Source organism: Protopterus annectens, chromosome 8.part1, assembly GCF_019279795.1.
Source record: "Protopterus annectens isolate FY-2018-M chromosome 8.part1, PAN1.0, whole genome shotgun sequence".
NCBI lineage: Eukaryota > Metazoa > Chordata > Ceratodontiformes > Protopteridae > Protopterus > Protopterus annectens.
The window spans coordinates 351932585-351953440 of NC_056742.1; the positions used below are offsets into that span (position 1 = coordinate 351932585).

At 37.6% G+C, this 20856-nt stretch overlaps 1 protein-coding gene across 1 annotated transcript in view; it reads right to left on the reverse strand.

Annotated features, from left to right (window-relative positions):
- The window catches only part of LOC122810349 (carboxylesterase 5A-like), a 325740-nt gene that overhangs the window by 186250 nt on the left and 118634 nt on the right, over nt 1–20856 (reverse strand). Inside the window, exon 6 of the mRNA XM_044081930.1 lies at nt 3199–3303. Within this exon, the coding sequence (XP_043937865.1) occupies nt 3199–3303 (105 nt within the window). The remainder of the gene's footprint in view (nt 1–3198; nt 3304–20856) is intronic.

Below are 20856 nucleotides of genomic sequence, written 5' to 3' on the forward strand. Positions count from 1 at the left end.
TTCATCTGATGAGCTATACAGTTTTAAATCATCGATAAAAAGATGACAAGTCTTTAAACTTTGCCATTTTCTAGGATCCAGATTACAGCCATGGCCTAAGTTCTTAATTAGACAGCTTAATGGGTTAACAGCAAGGCAGAACAGCAGCGGTGACAAAGAGTCACCCTGGATTATCCCCCTTTGAATTTTTATCCCTGAGATAAATGGCTTAATTGCAAAGTCGTCTGCCACTCCTTCATGGTCACTGTAATGTAGTCGATTAGTGTAGGGTGTTATCTTATACAATTTTAAGCACTCTTTTATCCATGAATGTGGGATACTATCAAATGCTTTTTTGCAGTCAATCCATGCCATACATAGATTTTTCCCCTTTTTACAGTTCTCCACTATGACTTTATTTAACAACAAATGATCCTTTGTTCCATACGACTTTCTTTTATTGCCCTTTTGTTCTACTGCCATAACTGAGTTTTCTTCTAAATGACTATAAACTCTGTCGGCATCAATTCCCATGTATAGTTTATATGTAGTTGGAAGGCAAATTATTGGTCTATAATTTTAGCTTGCATTAAGTAGGAGCATTGTTTTTCCTGTTGTTAACCAGGTTGGTGTCTGTTCAGGGTGTGCATATAAATAGTTATTACTCGTGGCTAAATCTTCTTGCAAAGATGCTAATACTTTCAGCCAAAAGTTAGATACTGCCTCTGGGCCTGGGGTTTTCCAGTTAGAGGGTTTTCTTAACTTTGTTTCAGTCTCTCTAGCAGTTACTTCATCCCATATCATATCCTGTACCTTTAAACCTCTCATTCTTTCTTTAACTTCTTCTACCCGTTTAGCATCTTTATGCTCCACGGGATCTTCACAGATACTTATCCAAAATGTATCTATTTCTTCTTTTTTGTCAGTCTTTCAATACCTTCTACCTTATTTCCCAGTTCTCTAGAAAACTTTTTTGGGTCATCAATAAATTGCTTGTTTTGTACTTTTCCTTTATATTTATCTTCGTATCATCTACATTTTTCCACCTGTGTTGAAATTATTAGTTTATTTGCGATAGTGCATGATAGAGTCTGATCTGTTCTAATATGGCACATTGCTTTCATCACATCTATCTTTGTTAGTATTATTGTTGATCTGTTCCCTCTTCTATAGTCTTCTAGCAGTGACACTTCTTGTCTTAACTGCTTTATAGTTTCTCTATTCGATATTTCCATGATAGTGTTTGATTTCTCCCCTTCCTTTCCCTCACTACCCTGTGTTCTTGTGGTAGAATTTTATCAGTTATTAATTTAGCTGCACAGTAATATATCCTGTTTACTTCTGTTATATCACATGGATCTCTATGAACAGTCCTAAATACTGTGTTCATTTGTTTTTTCAGACTTCTGACTTTTTGGGCTTTATTAACCTTCTGCAGTCTATTTCTTTCACTGATCTTAATATATCTATCTATGTCTATTAAATCAAGCAACTCTTCTCTTAGCTCATTTTCTTCCAAACTGAGGGCACATGCCTTGTTTTCCAATTCCTGCAGGCATTCTATAGAAGATTCTAATGCATCTTCATATTAAATCTCTTTTTCTTTCTCATGTCCAAATCAAAAGGTTATGCAAACAAGAAATACAGAAATTCTAGAGGGTATTTGGTTGGAGGCCACTCTGTAGGCCAGGTTATATTATCATTCTCCTTCCCCAGCAGTAACTGATTACCTTTATAAGAATCGCCCATAAGTGCCGAGTACCCTTGATAAAATAAATAAACACATTTATGTAAATAGTCACAGTGGTACGTCATGTACTCCATAGTACCATTATGTTGCCCAGACTTTTCAATGAAACTTCACCCTGTTGGCTATGCTGGCCATTGTCCATCTAATTTCATACTGGGATGTTGGCTCACATAAGGCTCTACTTACTAAGGATGCACTTCAGCTATTTATGCTGGTGGTACAGTGACACTGTGCTTCCCTTTCACTGGTATGGCTTGTCAGTGACTGACATGTCATCACACTTGCACTGCACCCTGATTGTCACTAGCAGCTTGACATAGTAGTGACAGGAGGCCAATGCCAAACATTGACCTGTGTGGCTGGGAAGGGTGGGCTAATGGAACTGGGAGCTGGTGGGGGGATTTCTTTTTGAGTGCTGGGAATTATTAGTCACCAAGGTTCTTTTAAAATGAAGGCTTGACTAACTGCATAGCTGTGAGGTAGAGGGAAGTAGGTTCTAGAATGGTTTTCCAGACGTACATACAAATGATCAGGCAGTTATGATTAGAAGCCTAGCTCCCAGCTGTTTTGCCCAAGAGTCAGGGAGAAAGTCACAAAATAATGAGGCACAAAGGCTGAAAATCAATGACAATTTTAAATATTATTCCAAAGTCAACAGATTTTGCATCAACATGCATTTTCCAAAGAATTATAAGTAAGATACTGTAATGTCTGACAATTATTGACTGTTTATAATACTCAATAAGTTACCAGAAAATTATACATTTTATGAAGGTCAGAGCAAAATCTGAAGCAGAATTAAGGATGTTCTACAAAATCAGGGAGGGACAGGTGAGAGGAAGAACTGGAATCTGGTGTTGCATTTCATTTTGCATGTGCAGTGATCAAGGGAGACAGAATCTTTACTGGTGACTATGATACAGCCAGCAATTACCTCTTAATGTTACGCACTATTTGTTTACATGCTCAGCATATATTAAATCTTAACCTGCTTAAGAAGATTTACAACTATCACTGCTGTATTTGATACATAACATATAACAGTATAAAAGCTGTACAGAAATATGAAATATCCAGTTTTGTGCCCCTTATATAGACTGAATCTAGTTACTGGACACCACATTTCTGTTACAAGTCAAGCTCCAGTACCATTTTGAGACAGTGGCAACAAAAAGAATCTTTGAATTCTGCTATTTTCTCACTTTTTTCCACTCTCCCGGTCTTACTAATTACTGTACTACATCCTTCATGATGGCTTTTACTGTCTTCATTATATGTTTGTTCAGTTTACTTTATTTAGTCTTAGCTAAACACTTGACCAGAGCAATATGCTAGTATAATTTTCTGCCATTCTGTTTATTCCACCTCCTTTAGACACAATAAACCTGACATTTTGACTCCATCATATAGCTTAGTTAAGAAATTTCTTGTTAGATGTGATAGAAGCACTCTGCCAGGTCATACTTTACCTTAGCAACTTCTTGTGGGTCATGTCTGAAGAATCCAGGAATTATTGCTGAACCACTCTCAGAAATTGCTCTGTGAAACAGATTCTCAGACAAGGGAGACAGAACCTGCAAAATGAATAACAGATACTGCAGTTTAGAGAAACTAAATGCATCAGTTGTAGTTTTAACTAGTGCAATATTTCTGGTAGTAAGAGTATGCATGTGAAAATTTTTGTATGATTCAGAACATCACATTATTTGTCTATCAAATGTATTAGAAATGCCAAGACCCAAAAGAAACATTGCATTTCCTTTCTTATTTTAGGGGAAATAATAAATGTGTGTTTATTTTAGTATTTGTTAATTATGGCAGACTAACTGAACACAAGATACTACTTTATAATTGCCTTGATTAAAAGACTTGTCAAAACCATGCCACATGCATGGGAAGGCTGTAGGAATCCAATCCTATTCAGCAAGCTGTATTAGTCATTTAGGTTATAGTCTTAACCTGCTATAATTGTTACCTGCATTTTGTCTAATATGGTACAGATGTCCCCCAACAGATGCTTACATGTCTCTTCTAAAGGTTTGTTGTACTGCCATAATGGTTATGTTAAGATCCTTTGACAAAAATAAATCTAATTATGTTTAGCTGAAATTAACCAACTGTGTTTTGCTAAATTTTAACTGTAGTATTCACAGAGGAAAAAGCTATGCAAGCTTAAACCCCCTTCCCTTGCTGCTGACAATCTACTGTCTCAATACCTTAAGATAGCTACCAGTGCAATAGTCTACCCAGTCTCCATTTTGATCAATCACTCCATAATCGGACAGTATGCTCCTAAAATCTGGAAAATCTCTTGTATCATTCCACTTCATAAAGGAGGGGCCTGTACAGACATATCTTATTACAGACCAATTGCAATTTTATCTTTTCTATCCAAATTATAGGAAAATATATTCATTTCCAACTCATGAGCTATTACGTAATAGCCTTCTCGATAATTCCCAACATTGCTTCTGCCCAAATCACAGTGCTACTACAGCTCTTCTAAGTTTCAGTACCACCTTTAACCAACTCAGAAACAATGGTGAATTAGTCTCCTCAATATTCCTGGATGTGTCTAAAGCATTTGACACAATCTTCCATCAAAATTTACTAAATGAGCTTCCATCTCTTAAACTAAGCAATTCTGCCCTTAGACGGTTTCACAACAACTTAGACAGAAAACGAGCTGTAAAATGGCAAAGTGAACTCTCCTCACTGTTGCCTAGTACCACAAGGTTTTATTCTGGTCCACTCCTTCTTACCATCTTTACCAACAAACTGTATACTGCTAACAACCTACCCAAAATCACACAATAGGCAGATGTCTTCACACTCATCTACGTAGCCCCATCACTCCGTAAACTACATGAAAAGAATCAGCTGTCTTTGATAGCAGTAGATTCATGGCTGTCTGACTCCCAGTTAATTCTAAATCCTAAAAAAAAAACTAAACTCATGATTTTCTCTAATAACAAAACCCAAGACCTACAGTCCCCCTTCCAAATATACTCATATAATAATAATGCTAAGACAGAACCTGTAGCACACACTAAACTACTCGGTGTCACAACAGACAAAAACATGAAATTTGACAAGCATTTATCTCTAACCATATACAAAATTCACATTAAACTAGGTTTTCTATACAGAATTAAACCATACCTCACTGACTCCGTAAGACAATCTATTGCCGGGACTCATCTACTCTCTACCCTTCTCTATGCCTCTGCCATATTCACCAATCTGAAAAAAAAAGACCTATCAAAACTAGAAGCCTGGTATAATAAGATCTCTAAATTTGCCACTAATTCCCCCTATAGATTCCATCACTGTAATGCCTTACACCAACTAAACTGGCTTGAGTTACCGAATCTCCTAACTTTCACTCAACTTACAATGGGCCATAGCATAGTATACCAACCAGAAAAATGCCCAGTACTCTGCAACCTACTTCAACCACAAACTAATAAAATATAACTGAGATATTCTGACAAATTTCTATTGCAAATCACAAAATCTATCAACTACTGTGGAGGTTCTCTGTACACCAATAAAATCTCCAGAACTTGGAGCGTGACCCCACAGAACATTGCAACCATCTCAAACCCCTCACAATTCAAAATACTCCTCAAAACCCATCTACCTAACTCCTGGCTATGCACTTGTCTAACTCCTGGTTAAATAAGGTCCTACTCTACAAGACCTCACCCCTGTATATAGTCACCAATAAATCTACTTAAAGGAATACTTGTAAATATAACTTTTGTAAATAATGTACCAACAACACATTCTCATATAGCTCAGCACATACTGTGACGGATTCTTCTGAATAAATTGTGTTTTACTGAATCTGTAGCAACTATAAGAACCTTGTTAACACATTTATACCCTGTTATTCTAACAACTCAAGGAGTTATTTATTTGTATATATTTTGTATTGCTTTGCTTTGTACTTGTTTTATCATTTGTAACCTCTGGGGTTTTTCCCCTGGCAAAGGGTCAACCGCCCAGTCGGACTATTCTGGTAAACAAACATTAACATGTTGTTGCATCTTTTTAAAAGTTTACATAAACTACCCTATGACGCTTTGACCCCAGTACAGTTATAGAAAGTTTATAGGAGTTTGAACGTAATTCCCAAATAGTAGAGCTGAGATGTGGGCTCCCCATTACTTGCATGAGTAATGCTGGTTTGCCAAAATTCAAGTCAAGCAATTTTCTTACACTGAATTTTGGTGAAATATCCTGTAATATTCTGTTATCTCATGTAGTTGATCCAGGTAATGAGCTTATAAGCAAATCTGCAGCAACCATTTGAAATGTTAGGACCCACCTGAATAAGTCCCAAAACATGGAGACTGGATGGTCGATAAAACAGACTTACACATACTAGGTCTGAAATGGCCATTTCTCAGAAGGTTACCTTTCCCCTTTTCTCCGAGTTAGGGAGATGTAGTAGTTGGTAAGCTTGGCAGGTGTGGGGGAACCTGCCCCCACATTGTGGGGTCCAGGGGCTTGCCTCCCTGCAGAAAAAGAAGTTTGAAGAAGACTAATGTTTGAGATTTGCCCTTTTCCTACATTTTTGATCTTTTTTTTCTGTGTTCCAGCTCTTGGCATTTGGAGTGCTGACATTTCAATAGGGAGCCCAAGTTTGCATTTGTTAAACCTTGCCTGTAAGCATAGTCATGTCACCAGATGAAAGTTTCTAGGTAATCTGTCAGGCACATTAGTCATATAGTATATACCAAATTAACAACGAATAACTGAACCTAATGAAAGGATAAATTTGCAATTCAAAATGTAAGAGAAGCAGTAACAGGTTAATAACCTACAGATGTGACATCAAAATGCATATTCATTTATGTAATATTTACACATTCAAGAAAATGCTGTTTTATTACCTCCTGATGGTTTATACTTGTGGTACATAATTAGAGAGTGACTACAAAAAAAAAATGCATGCATGAAATAATGACGATCCTGCAAGATGGCTCTGAACTGAAGTGTTATCTAGTGGTCAACCATTAGTTTAAGCAATGTTGATTCACTGTGTGCTGCTGTGCTTAAAACAGTGGCATGACATACTAATGAATTACCATAGAAGGTAGTACACACATATATAATATTCTCTGTTTGCACTACAGGAAGGGGTACCTTCTGGTAAAATTTGTATGCTACTTGTCCATTTGTGCTTACAGTAAACTGCTTGCACTGAGTTGCACGAGCTTCCTCTTAGCTTGTTGATCTGCACAGCCTGAGTACCAGCTGCACCGAGCAGTGCAGGCTTATGCTGAAAGAGTCCAACTAACTTCCAGTGCTCTAATATTTCCCTAGCTCCTTCTTATATCATCACTTATTCTAAAATATATTTACTTATTGGAATTTGATTAGTGAGAAAGTCCAAATGGATATAAGCTCATTTTCAGTGGATCCTGGGAAGAAAAGCTCCAAAATATAGCATCAATGGGCATTTATGGAGAGTCAACACACAACCCCCTCCTTTATTGATAGCCTTATAGCACTTAGAATCCTGACAGTGTATATGTTGCCTTATGCTCACTAAGAATGAATTTTCACTAATCCTAAAGGACATTGTCTGTGAGAATTTTAAGCTCTGAACTCATCTGGAGGCATCCCTCTCCCAGCCAGCTATATGCAGCAAGCTCAGTACTGTTGTACTCCCACATGGACCTATACAATATCCACAGATTACAAACTCTAAGCTGTCTAATGCTGATGGTATTAGAAAATCTTTACTCAAGCCTCCTAGGACTCTGAAGACTAAACATCATCATAAGCCCTCAGATTTACCTCTTGCATACAACCTAGCATCAATCGTTTGTATTCAAAATATAGCTCACTCTGACACTATAGGAAATGCAGACACCAACACTGGACATATAACGAGCATGCAGAAGCCCTTAAGGCAGCAAGACCAAACTAGTTCACCCAGTATTGTCATGGGTTTAGGTGATTCCATATTTAGAGAAACAGATGCCCCCCCCCCACACCAGGCTGAGCAAAGACCAGATAACAATTTATTGCCTCTCAGGTGGTAGGATATGTAACGTCACTAAAAACCTCAAGTCGATTAATCCCTGGTACACATATGACCTGATCATTGCACATGTGGGAGTGAAGGACTTGAAATGAACCTCTTTGAATCATATGATGAACCACGTGAACAAGCTCTTTTAATATGCAGTTGAAAAATGTCTATTAATCAACAATTAACAGAATACACAGTAGTCCATTGCAAGGTGTGTGTGTCTATTGCAAAGTCAGTTATTGATGGGATCTAGATCAAAAACTAGACTAGCTATATCTGCTTCCATAAATCAGTCTGATAATATTATCTTTATGTAAGAAAGACTGAAGGTAAACTAGTCTGGACAAAATAGAAATTATTCTACAAACAGAGCCTTTAAGCTTGCCTTAACCCAGATGTCAATGGTTCATTTTGCTTATTTGTACATAAAGAATATTTAAGTGCTTTGCAAGATTAGAAACAAAGGGAATTATGATATGCATTGCAGAACTATAGGAAAATGATAAATGGCTTGGTTCCAGATGTTAAAAATATATTCATAAATATTTTCGGAAAATTTCTGTGTATAGAAGTTGCTGAGGTGTTAGGTCTTTTCTGTTTTGACCCGTGAACTAGAGTTAAAAGTTTTAAGAATTATATCTTATCCTTGTAATAGTATGATTTACAAAGAGTTTTATTGTGTTTTTATTAAGCTTGCATATGGGTAAATATCTCTAGGCCCTCTTGTCTCGTACAGATCCAGTGGATTACTAAATGTAGGTCAGCCATCTTCATAAACAAAGGTACCATTGCCAAGTGTATAACATGCTCATTACCAGAGAATCCTTTCTTGGCAAATGTAGGATAATGTGAGAAAGAGAGTTAAATTTAACTACAGATAGATCAAGTTGCATGACTCCTCTCTTGGCCCCAAGATAAGCTACTTATTCTAGGAAATAGAAATTTTCAGGCAGCAGAGTCAATTTAGATATTTGTAGACCCCTGTCAGGCTTACTAAAATGCATGATTATATCATCAAAAATACATGTTGAATACAATGGCTACATGTACCCAGTTTCTATCTTAGTCTTTAGTCTATTCAAAATAACCAAATGTTAGATTATTGTGCCATACTGGGACTCGCTCTTCAACTACTGATGTGATCTATCCAGATTCCAGTGATCCCTGGTATTACAGGCAATGGTCACATTTTCAGGACCTTATTGAGCCTGGTATGAAGGGGCATTTTATCCAGATGCTTCCATGTAGTCTAGTGTAACTTTTATAAGGACACTGTAGCTAAGGGTGCAGTAACAACTGACATGGCTGACGTTTTTATCCAACAATGTCTTGAATGCCCAATGTCTAAGTGTTTTTAGACAGGCCTGCTAATATCTGGCTGATAGCCTGTTGAAGAGGAAACAGGGCAGCACCATAAAGAACTTTTATGATTTCCCCCTCCAGCTTCCTTTTCTTCCAGACTTGGCCATCTCAAAAAAGGAGCCTCTCAAGATTCAGGAAAGGTTCTTAATCACCATAGAGTGACGTCATCACCAGTGCTCTCCCAATCATCAACAGGAAAACTCCGCTGGCTTTATCAAAACAGGGACTGCCCATGGGGTGGCAGTTTTCTAAATACATTCATTCTTGGAAAACCTTCACCTTTGACTAAGTGCCTCCAGATATGGCCATCCTTGGTCATGTATTGAAACTTACAGGTCTTTCCCTACAAAGAACTCTGCTGATACATCAGTTCATCTCAGGTGAACTCTTGGGGCAGGCCTAAACTCAGTCTGAAAGTCACTGTGCAGGCTGTTCCTTATTCAGAAAAAAATTGGTAGGTTTATTCTCACTTTTTTCTGGACCTAAAGAAGATGCACAATTTCTTTCACAACATGGGAATCAATGCCTTCAAACAACGCATGCACTATAATCAGTTCTAGGAGAGATCATTTTCTTGCTACACAGGACAACTTGAGGATGTCAGTGGATATAATTAATGTCTTTTAACAGCTCAACACAAAGAGTTCACACAGATGGTTACCCCAGTATGGTTGTTGGTGGTCAGTACTCCTAGTACAAAGTCCAGTCATTGGAGCTTTCTTCAGTACCCACATTATTCACCAAAGCATTGGAAGCGGTGGCCAAAGTCTTGCAGAAAAATGGTCTCCATGTGAACCCCTACATGAATGAATGGCTCCTTGTAGCTCCATCCAAGGATTGTCTGAAATTGTCCTTGAAGTGGGTACTCACTTAACTTTATTCACTAAGTGTGATCATAAACTGAAAGAAATTTTGACTCATTAACAGAGGATGGCTTTATCAGGAATTGAATTTGCTACTCCACAGTGCTGTTATCTCTGCCTTCAGAAGAGGCCCTGAAAAATCATGGGTGTGGATTCACGTGGCCCTGTAGGATCCATGTCTCGATCTTGCTACATCTTTCAGAACTAAGGGCTGTCACTATCTTCATGGTGGTGTTGGTATGCCTGAGGATTAGGCATTGTACTGGTCTGTGGGATGAGAGTGGGTGCAGAATCATTAAATGCTGATTAATATTTTCCTCATACTAGACTCCCTTTGGCAAGTGCTGAAAAGGTGGATATTTCCTTTTGGTATTGTCCACTTTCAGCAGCCAAGTCAGTAACAAGTTCTGATTATAGGCTTCTCACTGGTGAATTGGAGAAACCATAATAATTCTAAGCAGCTCAAGCACTGTGGTCAGTGCTGGAGGGTATTCACATTAAACACTTGGATATGCAGATAGTTCTCCAGGCCCTAAAGGCTTGGAAACAACTCCTTTTAGGACCTTTCTTCATGTAATGAGACAACCACAGGTATCCAAACAATCAAAGGGATAGTTATTAATCTCCTATGCATGGATGATTGCCTGCCAGTGGGTCATACATAGATGCACCTTTCTTTCAGCAATTCATATCTAGAAGTAACAAATGAACTGTCAGGTTTGCTAAACTACTCCAGTCCTCTGCTCTGGTTGTGATTCATACACCATGTCTTGTGTGAGCTTCCAAAATTGTGTCCCTGTATAAATGAAATTCTTCCTCTCTAGGGAGAAAGTGGACCTCCTCTTATTCTACATGATGCAAGAGAAGGTGACAGTAGATGTGATCTGCATTGCATGGAATGGGAGGTTGCCATATACCTGCTCAGCATTCTCACCAATTCCATTCTTCATCACAAAGCTTAAGAGCAAAAGACCAAAATAGCATTTTCATCACAGTCTGGTGGTTGAAAATGACATCATTTTATGCTGCAAGGTCTTTGGTTGCATTAAACTATCTCATTTTTAGTCAAGGATGTCATTTAAGTTTGGAAATGCAACTGACTCATTCTCAGGACCTCACTGCTGATGTAGACTCCTTGATTCCAACAGGTCTCTCAGCTGAGATCTTACAGGTTATTGAAGCTACAAGGAAGAGTTCTACTTGACAGGTCTATGCTTCCAGGTGGAAGTAGTTTTCAGTTTGGGCAGAATGATACAGTATTCTGTCCTAGGTGATCTTGCATGACAACCTGACCTATCACAGACATCTGCTTCATTCAGTTCTCAGGTATTCCACGGTGAAGGCACATGTATTAGAGTTTAAGCTCTTTCTGTCTATGATTACCTTATATAGAGCAGGACTGCAATCTGGATCCAGCTGTTCAAGCAGTTCTTTAAGGATCTGTATGTCTCCGTCCTCTTTTGGAGAGTCCCTCTTTCTCCTTGGGAACTGATATTCATGGCTGATAGGTTTGCCTTTCCTCCATTTGAACTTGCGCCTCAATAGATAGCTATATCTGGATTTTTGCAAGTGTAAGTTACCCTTTAGGACTTAACGATTGCCATGTTCAATATGAAATCCAATTTGTAATTGGAATGAACTTGAGTCAGACAGCCATCCAGACATGGTAGATGTCAGTCACTCTTCCTATTAGTGCTGGATCTAGACATTTGAAGAATGCTGCAATACCCCAGTGGCCAGAAGAGAAGAATTCAAGCTGGATGTTTTGATTGTCATGCAGAATATGAGAAAACCTTTTGAGGGTGGACATTGCCTATACGCATCATGTCTTGATGACTTCACTAATCCCCAGTGTTTAAATCATTGAGAACTTAACTTACTGAGTTAAACTACACACAATCCAACCTGTTCAATAAATTCAAGATACTTCAGAGTGGCAAGCAATGCTGTTCCCCCACATACCGCAGACTTATATATCCCATGGTTGAGCAAATGTTGATAAGGGAGATATCTCCTAAAACAAAGAAATTGCTGCTGGCACCAAAGGTGAGTACCCTCTGAAATTAGTAATCAGGATTCAGCATTGAAGAGGTGGTATAGAATAGCCATTTTGACCATTTAGGACCCTTGATGTGACACAGCCAAGGTGATCTGATGTTCCACCATTTTGAACATCTTAAATGAAATGTTATGGATGGACAAGTTTATACTAGTTTTACACAGATTTTCCTTCAATGAGCTAGTGAAAAGCCTTGCTATAAGTTTAGCTACAGACAACTGCCCCCTAAAAGAGGAGTATTAAAAAGAAGCGACCCTCCTAATAAGGGGAATTTTTCTCATTTTTGCAGAAAAAGTAGAAAATTCTGAGAAAGGGTAAAAATTGATACTTTTCCCTTTGTTTTAATTTTATTTTCTAACTCTTGAATCAGATGCACTGCTTTAAAACCTAAAGTACACCAGATGAAACAGATGGAGGCCTGGCCTTAGAAATGTTTTCTGGTTAACATTGTCTCCTTAATCAGGATGGTCTTGTATACATGAAAGAAATTCCACTTGATTTCAGAGAACAATATGCTACATTATTGGCAGTCCTGTGATATTAGGATAACCTGAATGCAGTATATAGATTCTTAAGCATTTTGCTGTCAGAATCATTTTGATCAAAATCAAACAGCAAACAAAACTGTTCAATAATAGACTGCTAATAGGCAATGCAACTTCTTAGCAAGATTATCATATAGCTTAAACTCTAAGACTTTAACTGCTGTCAACATGTTTTTGTATTACCACCTTGAGTTGCAGTCAGGTCCAGTAAGCCTCCACCTGGCAATAAGTGCTCAAACCAATATTAAATTCCTTCGATATAAATGTGAGAGAAAGAAACCACAATTTAACAAAGCTTCTAAATGAATACAGCATGGAGATTATTAATGCACAAAGTTGGGTTTCTCAATCAGAGCCCAAGCAGATTTATAAAATCTTTGCCTTTTCTTTGAGAGCTATTTATTTATTAATCTATTCAAAATATAATATCCCAATATGAACTGAAACTTAGATTGTGCTGATATAAGAATCAAAACTAACTCAAGACAGTCTGGGAAGTGAGTAGACAGATGGTAGCTTGACTCTTTAGTTTTGCATTCAACACAAATGAGCCATTCTTAAAAAAAAGCAGTAAATAAATCTGTTTAGGGGCAGAACCAGTTGTTTCAGTAAGCAGACTACAAGGAACTGTAGCCTCCCCATATTTTCACAAAAAAAGTTTGCATGACTGTCAGACAAAGCAGGCATGATTTATATTACTACTGAGAACCACGAACTACTGAATAGTAAAAAGCAAAAAGCCACCAACCAGATGTAAAATATAAATTTATTAGAGCCAACAAACTTCAAAACAAACAGACTTTGAAAATAATAATCGAATAACTTCAACTACACAAACTATCAAGAATAAGCGCTTTCGTTTAAAAGGTTTTAAACTTCATCAGACAATCAATTAAATTACATCACTTCCTTTTATAACCTTCTCTTTTTCCAAAATATCCTGCTCACATGACTCATACAGGACGAGCATGCCCAGTAATAAAAAAATGACTGTTTGAAAATATTTTGACTTTCCTCTTGTATATATAATTACAAATTCCTGTCTTGCATAAATACTATAATTTATACTTTATATATGAGAATTTACCAATATATGGGAGAACTGAAAATAAGAATATATATAAAAATATTTATAAAGATAGATAACTTATGATGTCAGCCTACTTTGAAATAGAAAATTATTTAAAATACACCACTATATAAATAATATTTTAAAACATTATTAAATTATTTAAAAATACATTTATATGTTTAAATTATTTTATTTATATATATTATAAAATCTTTATTTGAAACTTTTTTGACATACAATATTAATCCATAGAAAGTATTAAATATATATATATATATATATATATATATATATATATATATATATATATGTATATTATGTATTGTATATACACATATATATGTACCAAACCATCTCCATTAAAGTTCATCCCTATCTGAAAAATCTCCACCTATACCAATTAAATAAATATATATATATATATATATACTATTATTAATGAACAAAATTTAAACCACATTATTAAAAGGATTTCTTTTTGTGAAAAAAAAAATTCATCCTAATGTGCCTATATATAGGATCTAATATCAAATATATAAATTTATTTTTAAATATATGAATATATAATATAATCAATATTTAAAATTATATCTAAAATTAATACTCAACATACATTATTTTAATCTTTCATTTTCTTTCTATTTAGTGCCATTAATTTGAGTATTGGTGCTATAGTACTTCTTTCATTTATACCAGGCCATGTATCAGCTTGTAGTTTAATTTGCCATTGTAATTCTCTTTGTTCGAGTATTAAACCCCAAGGGGTTTTATCTTTTATCTCCACATGATCTATAATTATAAAATGAAACTGATGATTATTATACTCATTAATATGTTTTGCTAAAGCATTATTCGCTTTATTTTTCTTAATTGCATATTCGTGTTCATAAATTCTTTGAGATAAAGCTCTCTCTGTTTTGCCTACATAGAATGAGGCACATGAATCACACATGGCTAAATAAACTACATAATATATATATATATATATATATATATATATATATATATATATATATATATATATATATATATATATATATATATATATATATGTATATATATATATATATATATATATATATATATATATATATATATATATTTATTTATTTAATTGGTATAGGTGGAGATTTTTCAGATAGGGATGAACTTTAATGGAGATGGTTTGGTACATATATATGTGTATATATAATATATAATATACATATATATATATATATATATATATATATATATTTTTTTTTTTTTTTTTTTTTTAATACTTTCTATGGATTAATATTGCACAATTTATATAGTGGTGTATTTTAAATAATTTTCTATTTCAAAGTAGGCTGACATCATAAGTTATCTATATCTTTATAAATATTTTTATATATATTCTTATTTTCAGTTCTCCCATATATTGGTAAATTCTCATATAAAGTATAAATTATAGTATTTATGCAAGATAGGAATTTGTAATTATATATACATGAGGAAAGTCAAAATATTTTCAAACAGTCATTTTTTTATTACTGGGCATGCTCGTCCTATGAGTCATGTAAGCGGGATTTTTTGAAAAAAGAGAAGGTTATAAAAGGAAGCGATGTAATTTAATTGATTGTCTGATGAAGTTTAAAACCTTTTAAATGAAAGCGCTTATTCTTGATCGTTTGTGTAGTTGAAGTTATTCGACTATTATTTTTAAAGTCTGTTCGTTTTGAAGTTCGTTGGCTCTAATAAATTTATATTTTACATCCGGTTGGTGGCTTTTCGCTTTTTGCTATTCAGGTATGATTTATGACTTAAAACAAACATTTATTTATTTGATGTTTATTTACTGGGATAGTCCAATTGGGCAGTTGCACTTTTTCAGTGGAGGCCCTGGGGAAAAGCCCCAGAAGTTACAAGTACAACAGAGATTAGAACAAAAACATATGTTAAGAAATAACTCGTTCAGTTGTTAAATGTACAGAGAAATAAAAATGTTGAGAAAGTTCATACAGCTATTACAAACTAAATGGATCACAAGATGTTCAGAGAAACACTCAGTACTAAGGTAGATGAGAATACATATTGCTGATCCATTATTTACAAAATCATATTTACAAGTTTTCCTTCAAGTGTTTAACTCAATAACTATATACAATAGGTAAAGTATTGTAGAGTAGGTACACTGCTTAACCAGGAGTTAGACAAGAGCAGAACCAGAAGTTAGATAGGTGGGTCTTGAGAACTATTTTGAATTATGAGGGATTAGCAATGGTTACGGTGTTCTGGGGGGTTGAGTTCCAAGTTCTGTAGATAGAGTAGAGAGAATCTCCACAACAATTTTTAGCTTTTGTGACTTGTAATAGGCATTTGTCAGAAGATCTCAGTTATCTTTTATTAGTTTGAGGTTGAAGTAGGTTGCAGACTGCTGGGCATTTTTCTGGTTGCTACACTAAGCCATGGGCCACTAAGTCGAGTGAATGTTAGGTAACTCTATCCAGTTTAGTTGATGTAAGGCAATATAGTGATAGGATCTATGTGGAGAATTAGTGGCATATTTGACAATCTTATTGTAGCAGGCTTCTAGTTTTGATAGATCAGTTTTTCAGGTTGGTGAATATGGAAGAGGCATACAGAACGGTAGAGAGTAAATGAGTCCTGGCAATAGATTGTCTTGTGGAATCAATGGGGTATTGTTTAATTCTGTATAGTCTAGTTTAATATGGACTGTTTTTGTGATTAGAGATAGATGTTTTTCAAGTGTCACATTTTTATCTGTTGTGACACTGAGTAGCTTAGTGTGTGATACAGGTTCTAACTTATTATTATTAGATGAGTATATTTGTTTTTTTTTGGGGGGGGGTTAAGAATTAGGTGAAATATTATTTCACAGTTTTCCAATAATTTGTATATAAGCAATGGTAATCACCAAGTGTATCTAAAGTGGACCAAGGAAGAGTGGACCCAAACCATGGTTTGGAGGTGTAGAGTCATTTGCTGATTCTAGTAGCCCTCCTAGTAGACTGAGGGGGTAGGAGGGAGGGGAAAGTAGACTGCAACAGTGAATACACAAACATCTACATTTATGGTAAGTGTTCACAAATGTACTATGTTCTTCATGTTTTGCTGTTGCAGTCCTGACTGTTGGGAATATTCCCAAAGCTTTAAAGAGGGTTGAAGATGAGTAAAGAGAGGAGAGGATTCCTTGCAAGACTACAAATGCAAAGCCTTATCTAGACTTGGAAAAGGTTGCCAGGTGGTAATGCCTAGTGAAGGTATGCACAGAAGACCAGGTTGCTGCCTCCAAGCTGTCCTTAGTGGGAACCCTTTTGAGGAAAGCTGTAGAAGTAGTTATGGCCCTAGTAGAGAGTGACTTAATCAAATCAAAGGGCTTTTTGTCATGATGGCTGTAACAGGATGGGATGCAGTGGGAAATCCACTTGGAAATGATTTGTTTAGAAGTTGGTTTTCCTTCAGAGCCTTTGGCAAAGGTAATGAACAGCTGGTCTGTTTTCCTCAAAGATTTAGTCATGTCCAGGTAGAAGCATAGCATTCTATGTACATCCAGACCATGCAGTAATCTTTCCCCTCTGTCCTGAGGTTTGGTAAAGTAGGTAGGTAGGTGAATGGCCTGATTTAGAAACACATTAGTAACCACCTTAAGGATGAAGGAAGTGCTAGTTTGGAGGGAGACCCTGCCTTTACGGAAGATAATGAAAGGCTCCACTGCCATTAGGGCCTGCAAGTCTGAGACCCTCCTGGCCAAAGTGGTAGCCCATAGTAGGGCTGTTTTCCAGGTAGTAGAGGCAACAGGCTTGAAAGGAGGCAAAATCAACTTTCCTAAGACAAAGATGAGGTCCCAAGGAGGGGAGGGTTTTCTTTTGGGAGGGCTTAATGTGAATAACTCCCCTAAGAAATTGTTTCAACAAAGGATGAGAATAAATTGGAGGATGACTAGGGATCTGGGCAGAGACAGATGAGGCATGTATCTTGATGGAGGAATAAAAGAGGCCTTTCTCCACTAGGTTGGTCAGGTACTCAAAAATGTTAGAAATGTTGACAGAAATTGGTTGAAGCTGGTGCTTCTGCCACCAAAATGAGAATCTTTTCCATTTATTTGAGTAAGAGTTTCTTGTGCTAGGTCTTCTAGATTTTTTTAAAATGGTTTGTACCTGCTGATTCAAGTTGGAGGGGAAGTAGGGCATTGTGGAATAAACCATCCTGAGAGTTTGAGTGTCTGAAGGTCAGGGTGCACCATCCTCCCCTTTGCTCTGGGTGATGAGGTTCACCTTCTGTGGTGACATTAAAGGCTTTTGACTGGTAAGCTTGAGGAGGAGAGGGAATCAGTGCTGCCTGGACCAATCCGGTGTTTTCAGGATGGCCTTTGGGCCTTCCTGCCTGTTCTTCAGAAGCACTAGAGGCAACAGGGGTAATGGTGGGAAGGCATAAATGAAGATGTGCGTCCCAAGGAAAGGAGAAGGCATCTGTTCTCCTTGCTGATGTCTGCCTTGGCCTGGTGTAGAACTTCTTCAGGTGAGCATTGCCCTTGCTGGAAATATGTCCACCTGTGGGACCCCCCCCCCCATTGCTGTGTTACAGAGTGGAAAACTTCCTGATGGAGACACCATTCATGGTTGTCTGTCAGATTCCTGCTGAGGTGGTCTGCCAGGGTTTTCTTTTTGCCTGGCAGGTATTGTGCCATGAGATGCAAGCCTAGAGATTGTGCTGTTTCCCATATATGCATGGCTAGATGTCAAAAGAGATAGGAATACAGGGCTCCCTGCCTGTTTATGTACCACATGACTGTGGTATTATCTGTTTGTACAACTAGGACCCCTGGTTCCTGTTTGTCCTTGAAAGCCAGTAAACCATTTTATATTGCCATGAGTTATTTCCAATTTATGTGCCTCTTTCTGTGCTGAGCGGGCCATAATTCTTGAGTTTGGAGGTTTTGGGTATGGGCCTCCCATGCTGTCTCTGAGGCATCTGTGGTGATGATTTGGCCCTGGAATCTGAAGGATGGGCCATGATTTTGCGTACAAGCCTGTACCCACCATGCAAACTCCTGCTTGAGGCAAGGTATCAAGGGTATTTGGTTGCCCAGGGATTGAGCGCTCTGGCACCACACACTCTTCAGGTACCACTGCAACTTCCTCATGTGCAGCTTGGCCAGGGGTACCATGAGAATACAAGATGCCATGTACCCAGTGTTCTGAGGAATTCCCTGGCTGTGATGCTTTGATTTTCCTGTATCTGTAGAAAGTAACCTATTAAAAAAGTGACCTTGTCCTGGGAGGAAGGTCCTCTGTAGGCAAGAGTCCAGGAGAGCTCCCAGAAAGACTGTTTGAATGGGACCAGGCTGGATTTTCTGAGGTTTAAAGTGAACCCCAGAGAAGTCAGGAGGTCCTGTGTGAATTTCAGATCTTTGTTGATCTTTGTTGCTGTCTGCAGCTTGTATTAGGCAATTGTCCTGGTAAGGACAAATCTGGACCCATTTGGTTCTGCAGTAAGCAATGACCGGTCCCAAGCAATTTGGGAAAACTTTGGAGCAGTAGACAACCCAAAGGACAGAGCTGAAAACTGATGATGACAGGAGCTTGCTCTGAAGTGAAGAAAGCTTCTGTGTGATTTCTGAATAGGAATCTATAAGTAGGCGTCCTTTAGATATACTGAGACCATGAAGGCCTGAAGAGTTATCATGGGCAGTAATTTCTGAACTGTCAGCGTTTTGAACTTTGGTATTCTGAGGAATTGGTTTAAGCTGAACAGGTCCACAATAGGACACAGAGATCCTTCTTTTCTTAGGACTAAGAATAACCTTGACTAAAAGCTTTTTCCTTTTTATTCCTCTGGAACTGGCTCCACTGCTCCCTGAGAACACAGATCTGTATCTGTTTGAGACCCCAAGTTTTTTGATTTGAGGGTACATCTGGGAAACCTGAGTAAACTAAAGGTTCTTTGAAAGTGAGTTTATAACCATTTGCAATAATGTTTAGAACCCACTGATCTGAAGTAATGTGGGGCCAGTTCTGGAGGAAAAGAGACAGTCTTCTTCCTAATTTTGGGATGGTGGTGGGAGGGTGGAGCAGAGGGAGAGAGTTATAATTGCTCTCTGGCTGTGGGTTGTGACTGAGAACCCCCTTACCTGCATGTTTCAGAGGCCCAGTGCCTTGATCTCTGTTGCTGATGCCTTTGCCTGGAAGGTCTGTCCTTTTGGAGCCTTCTCTGTCTACTCCTAGACTGGGTAGGAAAGGACCAATGCTTTGCTGGAAAGTTCCTGATGAACCTAGATTGTACTTGCAGGAAGTCCTTAACTGTTTGCATGGACTTTGCCTTGTCTTCCATTTTTTAAGAACTGCTACAGCTGTTGGTTCAAAGAGTCTGTCTTTGTCAAGTAGAGCATCCAAGAGGTTAGCCTTTACATGATCAGGGAGATATTGCTCCTTAAGCCATGCATGTCTCCTAATTACTGAACCAGTGAGAGCTGCCCTGCAGAATGCCTCCATGGCATCACAGCCACAATGCAAAGAGTGTTTTGGGCCACTTGGAAACTGGAGTTACACAAGTCCAAAAGTTCCTTACAAAGATTTTTATCTTCCATGGTTGAAATGTTTTGCTTGAGCTGATCTAGGATGGTTTGCTGATAACTGATTAAATGAAATTGACAGTTGAGGGCCCTCACAGACAGAGCAGCAAAGGTGTATACCTTCTTTCTGAACCTATCCTTGTCTGTGGGCAGGGAATTCCTGGAAACACTGGCCCTAGCCCCTTTAGGCCCTGGAGTAACATCTTCTGGATCAGCCAAAGGATTTTTAAACATATTTATGAGTGTCTTGCATCCTGTAAAATCTGTCTGGTTTCCTAGGTGCAGGGGGAAGTGAGTTAGGATTCATGGACACATCCTGAAAAACATCCTCTACCACTTCCAAAATGGGACGGATAGCTAAAGGTTTGTGATCAGAGAGGTCCAAGAACTCCTAACTCTTCTTGGCCTGGGGGTAATCTTGTGTTTCCCACTGAAAATGCTGTTTCATAGCATGAAGAGTTTCCCCCAAAATTTGATCCTCTAGAGGAGACATAGAGGGAAGGTTCTACTTAGAATCTGATTCCTCAAAGTATGTGTAGGAGGGTCCTTCCTCTCAACCAGAGTCCTCCAAGTCTAAATCCTCCTCAGATAGGAAAGGTTCAGGGTCAAGGATCAATATAG